General features: G+C 44.6%; 1 protein-coding gene across 2 annotated transcripts in view; it reads right to left on the bottom strand.

The window, feature by feature from the left end:
• Window positions 1-11529, bottom strand: part of paxip1 (PAX interacting (with transcription-activation domain) protein 1) — a 140593-nt gene extending 129064 nt beyond the window's left edge. For both annotated transcript variants that reach the window (XM_072254061.1, XM_072254062.1), the window contains exon 1: window positions 11305-11529. In XM_072254061.1, coding sequence (XP_072110162.1) covers window positions 11305-11394 — 90 coding nt within the window. In that variant the 5' untranslated portion in view covers window positions 11395-11529. The remainder of the gene's footprint in view (window positions 1-11304) is intronic.
• Window positions 11530-13992: the final 2463 nt, after the last annotated feature.

Genomic DNA, 13992 nt, shown 5'->3' with positions numbered 1-13992 from the left:
CAGATTTCATGTAACTAAAGCAGATTATCCGATTATTAACACATCACCAACTGTGAGAGCTTGCCATACTTCCAAATTTAAAAATGACACAGGCTGTGAAGTGCTTGGGGCGGTGGGGGTATCCCAAATATGCAATAAAAATGTAAAAATTATTACTATCCCCTAATTTCCAGAAGTATTTTCTGCGTGGTTTACACAATCAACAGTTAATGTTCATTTCCTCATTTGCACATCAACAGTACTTTGGAAGCTTTGAATTAGAGGCATGACGCAAATAAATTTATATTGCATATTCATGTCTGTCAATAAGGTGCAATGAAGGTAACTGACCATTAACCAGAGCCCAGGTAAGTCAATCTTCACGTATAAAGCAAAGCGAAACAAAATCAGAAGCTGAGTATGAATTAATCACCAGCTAGATTATCAGATCCGTTCCAATTACCCTCAAGAATATAGCTTTAACCATACTGCTCTGAGTATAGGAGAATGAGGGGAGATTTGACAGATATACAAAATTATGAAAGGTATAGATGGGGTAATGTAAGCAAGACTTCCCCCACCCCCACCCAGAGGTTGGGTGAGATGAACTACAGGTCATGGGTTAAGGGTCAAATGTCTTTCTTCACCAAGAGGGTGGTCAGAGTGTGGAGCAAGCTGGCAATAGTAGCGGTGGATACCAGTTCAATTTTAACATTTGAGAAGTTTGGATGGCTACATGAAGGAGATATGAAAGGCTATGGTCTGGGTGCAAACTGAAGGGAGATCAATAGTTCAACATGGACTTGACGGGCCAAAGGGTCAGTTTCTGAGCTGCAGTGTTCTATGACTCTATGATGTCACAGCCAAGAAAGCTCACCAATGCCTCTACTTCTTCAGGAAGCAAGGAATTTGCCACGTCCCTGTTAACCCTACTAATTTTTATCAATGCCCCATAGAAAGTATTGTATCTGGATACATAACGGCTTGGTATGGCAAATGCTCTGCACGTGATCACAAGAAACTGCAGAGTTGTAGACACAGCTCAGCATATCACTGAAAACAGCCTCCATGGACTGTCTACACTTATCACTGACTCACTAACTCACTAAAGCAGCCAGCATAATCAAGTCCCCACCCACTTCTCTCTTCTTCCCTCTGCCACTGGGCAGAAGATACAAAAGCTGGAATGCACATATCACGAGGCTCAAGGTCAGCTTCTATCCTGCTATTAATCAGGGTCAGTCCCAGGCTGCCAGTGGATTTTGCAAGGGTTCGAAAAGCTGGTGGAGTGGGCCCGGTTGCCTTTCAAACAAGCCAAATCAAGATCGATGGTACTCAGGAAAGGAAAGGTGGAGATCAAGTTCCGGTTCAGCATCGCAGGCACAGCCATCCCAACCATCACAGTCAAGAGCTTAGGCAAGGTTTTTGACAGCTCCTTAAGGGACACAACATCCATTCAGGCAACCTGCACCGAGTTAGATGGCTGGCTGAAATCTGTGGACAAGTCTGGCCTACCTGGGAAGTTTAAAGGCTGGGTGTATCAGCATGGCATTCTTCCCAGAACCCTGTGGCCCCTCCTCGTCTATGCAGTTCCGATCTCGACAGTTGAAACCTTAGGGAAGAGGGTTAGCAACCACCTCAGATGGCTGGGGCTGCCAAAGAACCTGAGCAGCATCGCACTCGATGGACACCACAACAAACTGCAACTGCCCTTCAAATCCTTGGAGGAAGAATTCAAGGTAACAAGAGCCAGAGAGGTGCTACAGTATAGGGACTCAAGTGATCCGAAGGTGGCTAGAGCAGGGATCCAAGTGAGGACTGGCAGGAAGAGGAGGGCAGAGGAAGCTGTTCAGGAAGCAGAGGCAAGGCTGCGTTACAGGAGGCTGGTGGGAGTGGTCACACGAGGCCGAGCTGGGCTAGGATCCTTTCCACTTCCCCAAATGGACATCAGAGGGAAGGAAAAGCATCATCTAGTTCAGGAGGAGGTGAGAGCAGTAGTGGAGGAGACGAGAACCTGCAAGGCGGTGGGAATGAAGCAACAGGGAGCTTGGACTTGGAAGAATGCAGTTGAGAGGAAAGTGACCTGGGCTGATCTTTGGAAAGCCGAACCACACTGCATCCAATTTCTCATCCAGGCAGTGTGCGGTGTGCTTCCAAGCCCATCAAACCTGCACACATGGGGCAAGGCAGAAGTCATCTGCGTGCCCACTGTGCTGCAAGTGAGGAACCCTGGAGCACATCCTCAGCGGCTATGCAAGGGCACTTGGTGAGGGATGGTACCAATGGAGGCATGATCAGGTCCTGAAGACCATCACTGAAGCCATCTGCACAGGAGTTGAGTGGGCGAAGCAGTCCCGACCCTCCAAGCAGACCATTGCCTTTGTCAGAGCTGGGGCTGGGGAGCAGCTAATACCCGCAAAAGAACATCTGCAGGCAACCTGACCTCTGCAAGGGACTGGCAGCTGTTGGTGGACCTCGAACGGCAGCTGAAGTTCCCCAACCATATCGCAGCCACCACCCTGCGACCAGACATTATCCTAGTGTCTGAGTCTACTAATCAAGTGGTGCTGCTGGAGCTGACAGTCCCATGGGAAGATCACTTGGAAGAGGCCTTTGAAAGGAAGCTCTCCAAGTACGCAGGACTGGTCAGCAACTGTCAGCTGGCTGGATGGAGAGCGAGGTGTCTCCCAGTGGAGGCTGGTTGTAGGGGATTCGCAGCCCATTCCTTAGCTAGAGCCTTCAGCAATTTGGGCATCGAGGGAGAGAGGAAGAAGAGAACCATCTGCAGTACCACCGATGTGGCAGAGAGGGCCTCAAGATGGCTGTGGCTCAAAAAAGGGGAGTCATGGAGTCATAAGTAGCTAGCCATCTGGACACAAGCTGGGGTCTGATCAGCCCCGGCTGGGTCACCTGGAGGAGGTTGTATGCTGTTGAAAGACCTGAAACACCTGATGATTCTAGGAACATCACTGAAGATGTGTCCAGAAGCATCAGTAGGTGTATGTACACAGCAGACTTGAATATACCTCTTGTAATGATAAGATAGGCTCTGTACCATTTACACTTTATATTGCATTGTTTTACCTTGCTCTGCTTCAATGTATAGTCTAATTATTTGATCTGTATGAACTGTAAAAACAAGCTTTTTACTGTATCTCAGTACACCGACAATAATAAACCCAATATTCTTTCTACACGCAGATTGTGTGGCTAAGCACAGCTCAAGCACCATCTATAAATTTGTAGATAACACCTCTGTTATTGGTACAATCTCAGATGGCAACAAGGAGGCACACAGGAGTGAGAGATCAGCTGATTGGTATCGCAGCATTCTCACACACAACATCAGCAAGACAAAGGCGCTGATTGTGGACTTCAAAAAGGGGAAGTTGGGAGGACACTCACCAGTCGTCAGAGGGATCAACAGTAGAAAGGGTATTAAATTTCCTGTTCAACAATTCAGAGGATCTATCCTTGTCCCAACACCCTGATGCAATCACACAGAAGGCATACCAGCAGCTCCATTTTGTTAGGAGTGAGGAGATTCAGTATGTCATCGCAGACTCTTACAAATTTCTCCAGATGTATCATGGAGAGCATTCTGACTGGTTGCATCTCAGCCTGGAATGGAGGCTCCGATACACAGGACTGCCAAAGATTGCAGACTCAGCTAGTTCCATCATGAGCACAACGCAAACGGCAGCACCTATCGCTAAAGACTCACATCACTGGGACATGCCCTCTTCCAGTTACTACCACTGGGGAGATGACACAGGAGCCTGAAAACCCACACGAATACTCAGCAACAGGTTTTTAAAATTTAGTTGTTTTTAATTTGGAGATACAGCACATCGCCCAGCAACCCAACCACCTAACCCTAGGCTAATCACAGGACAATTTACAATGACAAGCTAACCTAACTGGTACATCTTTCAAACGGGGGGAGGAAACCGGAGCACCCAGAGGAAACCCACACAGTCACAGGAATAGTCATAGTGATACTTTATTGATCCCAGGGGGAAATTGGTTTTCGTTACAGTTGCACCATAAATAATAAATAGTCATAGAACCATAAATAGTTAAATAGTAATATGTAAATTATGCCAGTAAATTATGAAATAAGTCCAGGACCAGCCTATCGGCACAGGGTGTCTGACCCTCCACGGGAGGAGTTGTAAAGTTTGATGGCCACAGGCAGGAATGACATCCTATGACGCTCTGTGCTGCATCTTGGAGGAATGAGTCTCTGGCTGAATGTACTCCTGTGCCCAACCAGTACATTATGTTGACATACAAGGTCCTTAGACGGCATTGAAATTGAGCCTGAGCTAGAACAGCATCGCACTAATAGCATTGTGCCCCCTCCACTGCATTTCTGAACTGTCTATGAACAGAAGTTTATTATTTCTTTATTCTTACACTATCAGTTTTGTAATTTATAGTAACTTTGTTTTTACACTGTACTGCTACTGTAAAAACAAGTTTCACATCATATGAGACACTGATAAATAAATCTGATCAGCACCAACATGATACATTTTATTCAGAAGTTAGGCAACAAAGAACTGCTGTGAGAATATTTATTTGAAGCATAGAGCCAAACAGATGTTCATGTCATGGATTTGATGTAATTCTATATTGTTCTGAACTGTGCCTCACTGGTTTCATAAGCTGATGGCTAATTCTCCAATTAAGTTCAGGTACCACTTGCTAATATTTCTTCATTCACTAACACTCAGCCAACCATTACCAGCTCCTGCAGGTGCCTGCTTAATCCTCTACTTACCAGCCTCAAGTGGAGCCACCTGTCATTCTGGCAGAGGTTTCACATTTGTCCCGGCTCCAAGGTATATTAATGGAAAGCAAAAGCGCAAGGATATTTTGTACCTGCGCATACCTAAAAACATCGAACAGATGAAAGGCATGTTGAATTACTTCAACTTAGCAGTCTTTCATCTAAAATGCAAAAATCAGCACCACTTGGCATTAACAGCATTCCATCTAGTAAGATGAAAATAAAGTTACTGCTTTGTACAAAAGAAATGAGGATACTGTCTGATGGCTCAAATGCTTCCCATTTCAATCAGACGTGCAGCAAAATAAGGGCCCAAATACAGCAGGTTTACGGCAATTGAGTTCCTCTGAATTGTTTAAACAACACAGCCAGATAACTAGTTCCAACTCAATTGAAATCATTACTAACTAAAGTCTTGCTCTTGGTCAAACTTCTAGGATGCCCAAGTTCTTCAAAAGTGGTAGTCAGACACATTTACTGCTTCACCCTCCTCTCAAATACAAGCTTACAAATATTACTTTTATAAAAACACCAGACTTGTTTCTCCAATTAATTAGCTGTAATAGTTTTCCCAGTAATGTGCAAAGCCACTTTCAAATATACTCATTTTCAGAACTGCACAGTCACACAGTCTTACACAACCCAGCATAATCTCTTCACAATCTGTTATGTCCATAATATTTTACAGCAGGAAAACACATTTTACAGTCTCCTACCTCAGAAAGAATTGACAACTTGTTAAAACTACAAACTCTGAAAGATGCAATGGATAAAATGAATCAGGTAGATGAATAAAACAAGATTATGATCAAATGCAGATCTCAGTAATCACCAAGATTATGGATGAAACTTACTCATGTGTACCTTAATGAACTCTTCATTTAATCCACTCTTTGTAAAACTGAGGTCATCCAAACATCAGCTGCCTATTCCTTTCGCCCATCAGCTACATGCTTCATACCCTAACTTTTATGCTGAGCAACATCGTGAGATTAAGATCTATCTCGGTTTTCAATTCCTCCATAGCCTAGCTCATGCCCAACTCCACTCTCCTCTATCAGACTGAGGTACAAACTCTAATTTCTGGCCTTTGGTCCTCATGCCACAACCAAAACCTGGTCCAAAAATGTCCTCACTAAAACTCTGCTCCTAAATCTTTCCTTTCCATTCTGCAAGAAATTCCTTGAAGTCAATTTCTGACCTGGCTTCTTGCCAAATATCTCCAGGTAGCTCAGTTTCCTTTTGTTTGATAAAACTGAAACGTCGCTTTGCTTAAAGATGTCAGGCAAATAGAAGTGTCAGAACAGCGGACAGGACAGAAACAAGCCCTTGAATGCTCATCTGTACCACCACAGCGCCAATCTAAACAAATCCTTTTTTTCCCCAGTATCTCTCTACTCCCTAAATGCTACTTAAATATTGTTCTTTCAACAACTAGTATCGATTCCTCAGCAATACGCTCCAGACAACTATAACTTGAAAAGAAAACTCGCCTCATAAATCTCCCATAAACTCTCGCCTATGTCTTCTAGTATTTAACATTTCCACACTAGAAAAACTGTCTATCCTATCCATGTCTCACAAATGCTATCTATTTCTATCAGTATATACCCCCCTTAATGTCCAACTCTCCAGCAAAACCAATTCAAGTTTGCCAGACCTCTCCCTATAGCTAATTCACACTAAACTATGAACATCCTGGTAAAATCTCTTTTTCACCCTCTCTAAAGCCTCCATATTGTTCACACAGTGTACAATCACAACAGCACACAATAGTCTAAATGTGGACCAACTAAAACTGTGACGACTTTCCAGTTTCTATGCTTAATTTCACAACTGATGAAGGCATGCATACTGTTTCATCTCCTTCTGATAGCTAAGGCCTTGTACCTGAAGATCCCACTGTACATCAATGCCTCTAAGGGTCCTGCCATTTACTGTATACTTGTATTTGATGTCCCATAAAAGATCTGGCTTAAATTCTACTACCATTTCCCTGCCCAAATTTCCAACTGATGAATATCTGTCTGCAACATTTGACAACCTTTCTCACTATCCACATCTCAAGCAATGTTCATGTCATCTACAAACTTACTAGTCAGAACACCAATGCTTCCATCCAGGTCACTAAAATATAATCACAACACTGAAATGTAAATCACAGGTCAGACCAAAAGTTACCAAGCCTACCTGTGGTGGGGGGGGGGGGGGGGGGTAGTACTTAAATCTTAAACAGATACAGGCTGATTCCAGAAAAATACAGGACCAGTCAAGACAGAACAATCTACAGATGTTGCATATACCAGGTCTCAAAGGAACTTTATATTTTAATATTAATACACAACAAATCAGGAAGCATCTGTGCAGAGTTAACTTTACAGGTCAAAGAAAGCTCATGGACCCAAAACCTTAACTGTTTTTCATTCCATAAATTCTGCTGTCCTTGTTGAGTATTTCTAGTATTGTCTATTTTTGTTTCAGCTTTCCAGCATCTGAAATTAACAATTACATTTCCAGCAGGGGAAAAAAGACAAATCCCTGAATAATTTGGGGGGTTTTCACAATTTATCTCAAAATAAAAAGAGGCCTATTCCATAGTTCTGTCAAAAGAAAAATATACTGTTTCTATTTAACGTGATAATCTCACAATTCAACACTCAGCCACTGGAAAGATAACTTCATTACCACAACTGAATTTCTCTCCCCAAGCCCATTAAACTAAAAGATTTCCATCCCCCTCAGAAGCCAGACTTTTTTCCCCCACATCTGATTAATTCTGAATTCCATAAACCAGAATCTTTTAATTTCAACCTCAATTCCTAGTTACAGACAGATCATTTCTAATTCCATCTACAAAGCAGTTCAGAAAGGGTAATTCAGGCCTCATTGATGTCTTGGCAGCAGAAACCATGAACATCTTCGATATCTTCACCGTTAACAACTCAGAGGATCCATCCTGGGCCAAACACATCGATGCAAATATGACGAAGGCTTACCAGCAGCTCCACATCATGAGGAACTTGAAGAAATTTGGTGTCATAAAACTTCCAAATTTCTATAGATGTATTGTGGAAAGCCCTCCGTCTGACTAGTAGCGTCACAGCTGAGTATTTTGCCTCCAATGCACAGGATCGTAAGAAGCTGGAGCGCTATAGACCCATCCAGCTCCATCATGGACATAATCCTCCCTACAATCGAGGGTGTCTTCAAAATGCATCATTTCAAGGTGGTGCATCCATCACTAAAGATGTCACCATCCAAGATGCAGTCCCTTCTCATTACTACCATCAGGGAGAAGAGAGTGAAAACTGAAAACCTGTTCTCAATGGATTATGACAAGCTTCAGTGCCTCTGCTGCCAAATTTCTGAATGGTCCAGTGCTGTTCCAGTTCTGCTCAGCAGACCTGAATTATCTAGCAGTAAAGTGCCATCCTTTTTACCTATCACGGGAGTTCTCCGGGGTCATTTTGATAGCAGTTTACATTTCACCTCAGGCCAATGTCAAGCTGGCTTTAGATGATCTGAGTAATGGGATCAACATGCATGAAACAATGCCCCCTAATGCCTTCACCATCATTTTGGGAGATTTTAACCAGACCAGTCTGAAAAAAAATCACTAAGCAATTACCATCAACAGGTCACTTGCAATACGGGAGGAAACAACACACTGGACCATTGCCACACATACCATCAAGAATGCCTACCATGCTATTCCACGCCCTCACTTCGGGAAGTCTGATCACCTGGCTGTACTTCTACTCCCTGAGTATAGGCAGCGACTGAAGGCTGCGGCACCAGTAGTGAGCACCAAGAAGGTCTGGACAAGGAAAGTACAGGAGTGCCTACAGGACTGCTTTGAATTGGTGGACTGGACTGTATTCGGGGATTCATCTTCAAACCTGGATGAGTATGCTGCAGTTGTAACTGACTTCATTAAAACCTTGTGGATGAGTGAGTGCCCACAAAGACTTACTGTACACTCCTAAACCAAAAGCCGCGGATGAACCAGGAGGTACGTCGTCTACTGAAGGCTAGGTCTGTGGCATTCAAGTCTGGTGACCCAGGCCTGTATCAGGAAACCAGGTATGATTTACGGAAGGCTATCTCAAGGGCGAAGAGACAATTTTGAATGAGGTTAGAGGCGATGTCGGATGCATGGCAACTCTGGCAGGGTCTGCAAGACATTACTTCCTTCAAAGCGAAACCCAATATCATGAATGGAAGCGATGCTTCGCTACCAGATGAACTCAATGCCTTCTATGCACACTTTGAAAGGGAGAACACAACTCACAACTACAGCTGTGAAGATCCCTGCTGCACCTGATGACCCTGTGATCTCCGTCTCAGAGGCCAATGCTGGACTGTCTTCAAAGAGAGTGAATCCGCGCAAGGTGGAAGGTCCAGATGGAGTACGTGGTAAGGCGCTGAAAACTAAACCAACTAGCGGGAGTATTCAAGGGCATTTTCAACCTCTCACTGCTACAGGCCCAAGTTCCCACTTGCTTCAAAAGGCATCAATTGCCTAAGAAGAATAATGTGGGCTGCCTTAATGACTTAATGTAGCACTGACATCAACAATGATGAAATGCTGAGACTAACTAGACTGATCTCCTGCCTCAGCAAGGATCTCTGAGGATCTAATCTGGTCCCAACATATCGATGTAGTTATAAAGAAGGCAAGACAGTGGCTATACTTTATTAGGAGTTTGAAGAGATTTGGCATGTCAACAAATACACTCAAAAACTTCTATAGTTGTACCGTGGACAGCATTCTGACAGGCTACATCATTGTCTGGTATGGAGGGGCTACTGCACAGGAGTGAAAGAAGCTGCAGAGGGTTGTAAATCTAGTCAGCTCCATCTTGGGTACTAGTCTACAAAGTATTCAGGACATCTTCAGAGAGTGGTGTCTCAGAAAGGCAGCATCCATTATTAAGGAGCTCCAGTACCCAGGGCATGCCCTTTTCTGTTACCATCAGGTAGGAGGTACAGAATACTGCAGGCACCCACTCAGCAATTCAGAACCAGCTTCTTCCCCTCTGCCATCCGATTCATAAATGGACACTGAATCGTTGGACATTACCTCACTTTTTTAAAAATATACAGTATTTGTTTTTGCACAGTTTTTAATCTATTCAGTATACGTAACTGATTTGCTTATTTATTTTTTTATTTTATTTATTTTTTCTCTGCTAGATTATGTATTGCATTCAACTGCTGCTGCAAAACAAATTCCACATTATGTCAGTGAGGGAATAAATCTGATTCTGATGGTTACAAGTACGGCTTCTTCCCCTCGCCGTCAGATTTCTGAATGGTCCCTGGACACTTTTACCTACTGTTTGTTTTTACAACTTATAAAGAATTGTACTTCACAGGCACGAAACAACAGCTTTCCTAAGATACCAAAGCCAGAAAGAACATACTACCAGGCTCAAGGACAGCTTCTTGTATGATAAGATGGTCTCCTGACCTCACAATCTGCCTCGTTACGATCTTGCACTTTATTGCTTACTTTCACTACACTTTTTTGGTAGATTTAATACTTTGTTCCACATGTTCTAGTTCTGCCTTGTTCTAGCTTGATGCACCGTCTAATGAATTGATCTGTATAAACGGTATGCAAGCTTTCCACTGCGACAATAAGAAACCAATACCAACAAAAACTATCCATGTGAGATTATATCTGATTCCCATTTTCCACAAATTCATCAGCAGACACTCAATCTGGTGCTATACTTCAGTAATTACTATTTTAACTGATGACTGAAGCAAAAAATCCTAAAATATCACATCCAAAACACTTCCACTACTTTGATCCAAACAAAATGCAAAGAACTGAGATCGTTTAATCAGCAAAACTGTAAATCCAACTATTTGGACAGTCAGTGTACATGAAAAGTTTCTCTCTCTACTAGTGTTTCGTGAACCTGCTGAGTATTTCCAGCATTCTCTCTGTATCTGGAACCTTTGCATTTGACTTTATTCTCAACTATAGTTCAGTATCTGCTGCGTTGCACTGGATGTTACCGTTGTTTTTCCTATTCTTTCTTCTCCAGTGTTTGTTGCAGTTACCCTCTATCCTTCTCATTTTGGCTGCCCTGATTTAGCACCCCTATCCAACCCTTTACTGCCAAACTCAAAACACAGCAAGAGACCAAGACTAGCCCCCCCCCCCATCACCACCCGCCGCTTACAACCACTATATGGCAGGAAGTGAACACTGAGCACATCCTGTTCAAATAGCATGCCAAAACTACAGCCCACTATTTAGCAAGCACAACTAGAAGTGGGAGGGAAAAGAGCAAGCAACAACATCACACGCACACAGAGGTCCTGGGACACCCCACCTCCCGAGGCCTTGCACTGACCCCAGCTGTAGGAACAGGGGTAGGCTAGGCCCGGGGTCCGGGCTGAGGCAAGGGATGCGAAGAGGGAGGAAGAAGCGGTCGGTCCCTCTCCCATCCGCACTCCCCTTCCCCGGACCGAACCACCCCCGGGACCCTCCATTCCTCCCCCCCCCGGCTCACCTCCGGATCGATGTCCCCCACCGCGAAGAACTTCACGTCCTTGAAGAGCGGCTCGGCGGTCGGCCCCGGGGGGCGCGGCGCCTCGGCCATGAGCGGCCCGGAGGGGGTGGGGGGTGACTGGCGAACCGACCGCCCCCACCGTCAGCCCGGGCTCCGCGCTCCTCCGAGACGCCTCCGCGCGCCCGGAACCTGCCGGCGGAAGGGACGGCGGGCCGGGCCCAGCCGAGTGGGGAAGGGGGAGACGGAGAGGACCCGCCGTCGCCAAACCCCGCACGACCCCCGCATTGCTCCCTCCCTCCAATCACCATCCGACGCTTCAGTCACTCCTGACCCAGCGCCCCCGCCACGACTGCCGTTATTGAACTCATTCTGCCCCCCACACACCTCGGCCCTCCTTTAACGTCCCCTTTCTCTTGCCGGCAATGGTCGCGCCCGCGTCCGAGTGGGCGGGGCCAGGCGCAGAGTGTTACTGCAAATTCGGCGGGAAAAGAGATGCTTGTGTTATGTGTTTGTATTTGCTGTTGTTGTCTGTCCTCTTTGTGTGTCTTGGGATTTATTCAGGTGCATTTGTTGTCTGCATATCTCCTTGTTACTTGATCATTTCCCCTACATTTCTGCTAATATTTTCATATGTCTTAACCTATGTTTGCTGCGTATATAGGGGCAATTTGTTTATTATTGCCATATGCACTGAGATACAATGAGAAACTTTTTTTTTGCGTACTGTTCGTACCGAACTTTTAAAAATGTACGTCGAGGTAGTACAGAAGAAAAAATAATTTTAAAAAATGCAGAATATAGTGCTACAGAAAAAGTGTGGTGTCGGCAGGCAAGTTGCAAGGGCCATGGCGAGATTGATTTTGATAAAAATATCCATCTTTATCGTACAAGAGGCCCGTTCAAGAGTTTCATTAACAACAGGATAGAAATGCGCTTGAGTCTGGTTTCAGGCGTTTCTAACCCTGTGATGAAGGGGAGAAGAGCAAATGGCCTGGGTGGACCATAATCTTTGATTATGCTTGCTGGTTTACTGAGGCCGTGAAGAGTAAAAGCAAAAGTCCACCGAGGGGAGGCTGGTTCCCATGATGTGCGGAGCTGAGTCCACAACTCTGCCGTTGCTATACTAAGGTGCTGTGCATTTAGATATAACGTGCTTCAATAACGATTGGTAGGGGTTGATGAGGTCGTGCAAAATAGAGGTAGAGGTGCAGGTGAGCATTTTTGCTTCTGATGTCAGAGCAATGGGCTGAGCACGCATCCTTGAAGGTATTTGGAAATGCTCTGATAACCCAGCTGGTGATTAACACACTTTTGGTTAAACATTCAGCTTCTGATTTTGTTTTGCTTTGCTTAGCTTTACTGTGTACTTGAAGATTAGTTGATCTAGGCTAGGATTAATAGTCAATGGGAAGTATGAATATGCATTATAAACTTACTCGTGTCATGCCTCTATCTTAAAAGCTTCCAAAGTGCTGTTGATGTGCAAATGAGGAGGTGGATATTGACCACTGAGTTTGTAAACACTACTGAAAATACCCCTGGAAATTGGGGCTGGTAAGTGAGGTAGCGTAAGGAGTAGATAGAGAAGAATTATATTTGCATTTATGTGCCTCTGATTTATATACACAGAGCAAATAAAAATATATACATTAGCACATTTTAGACTTGTGTGTCTGTGCCTGCTGGTGCAGGTGTTGTTACAGAATGGGTTGTTTACTGTAGGATGCAAGGATTTGGATTTGCACTTCAACAAACCATTGTATGGTTCTCTAGCCTCATGGCCAAACCATAAGTTCCGCAGTCTGCTGACAGCCAGATCAGAGGTGACCAAGAAAGTCACAAGAGGTCTGGGTAATCTCTGTAAAGCCATCTCATAGGCAAGGTGGCAATTCCAGACTAAATGTGAATCAACAAAGGATGTTCAACAGTTGTGGCAGGGCTTGAATACCTCTTATAAAGTTAAATCAAGCAACATAGGTAACAACAGGGCTTCGCTTCAGATGAGCTCAATGCCTTCTACGCTCGCTTTGACCATCAAAACACAGAGGAACCATCACAAACTCCCACAGCCTCTGCTGATCCTGTGATTTCGGTCTCTGGGGCCGACGTGAGTAGTCTTCAGGAGGGTGAAGCCACGGAAAGCATCCGGCCCAGACGGGGCAACTGGCCAAGTACTAAAAACCTGTGCTGATCAACTGGCTGGAGAGTTCACTGAGATCTTTCACCTCTCGCTTTGGCAGTCTGAGGTGCCCACCTGCTTCATGCACACTTCAATTATACCGGTGCCCTAGAACAGCATGGTGACCTGTCTCAATGTCTATCGTCTAGTAGCACTTACATCCGCTGTGATGAAGTGTTTTGAGAGGTTAGTGATGAAGCATACCAACTCCTGCCTGAGAAGTGACTTGGATCCATTCCAGTTTGCCTCCCGGAGATGGTCCACACTGATGCCATCTCACTGGCTCTTCACTCAACCCGAGGACATACGGACAGTAAAGATACATACATCAACATGTTTTTTATACACCTTGGCCTTAATGCCTCCTTTTGCAATTGGATCTTCAGTTTCCTCACTTGTGGACCCCAGTTAGTTATGATTAGCAACAACATCTCCATCAGCACAGGTTTCAGCAAAAGGCTGTGTGCTTAGCCCCCTACTCTGCTGGCTGACTGTGGCTAAGCACAGCT

The sequence above is a fragment of the Mobula birostris genome, chromosome 3, assembly GCF_030028105.1.
Source record: "Mobula birostris isolate sMobBir1 chromosome 3, sMobBir1.hap1, whole genome shotgun sequence".
NCBI lineage: Eukaryota > Metazoa > Chordata > Chondrichthyes > Myliobatiformes > Myliobatidae > Mobula > Mobula birostris.
Note: the sequence above shows the minus strand (reverse complement) of the source record. Positions and strands in the feature narration are given on the sequence as shown.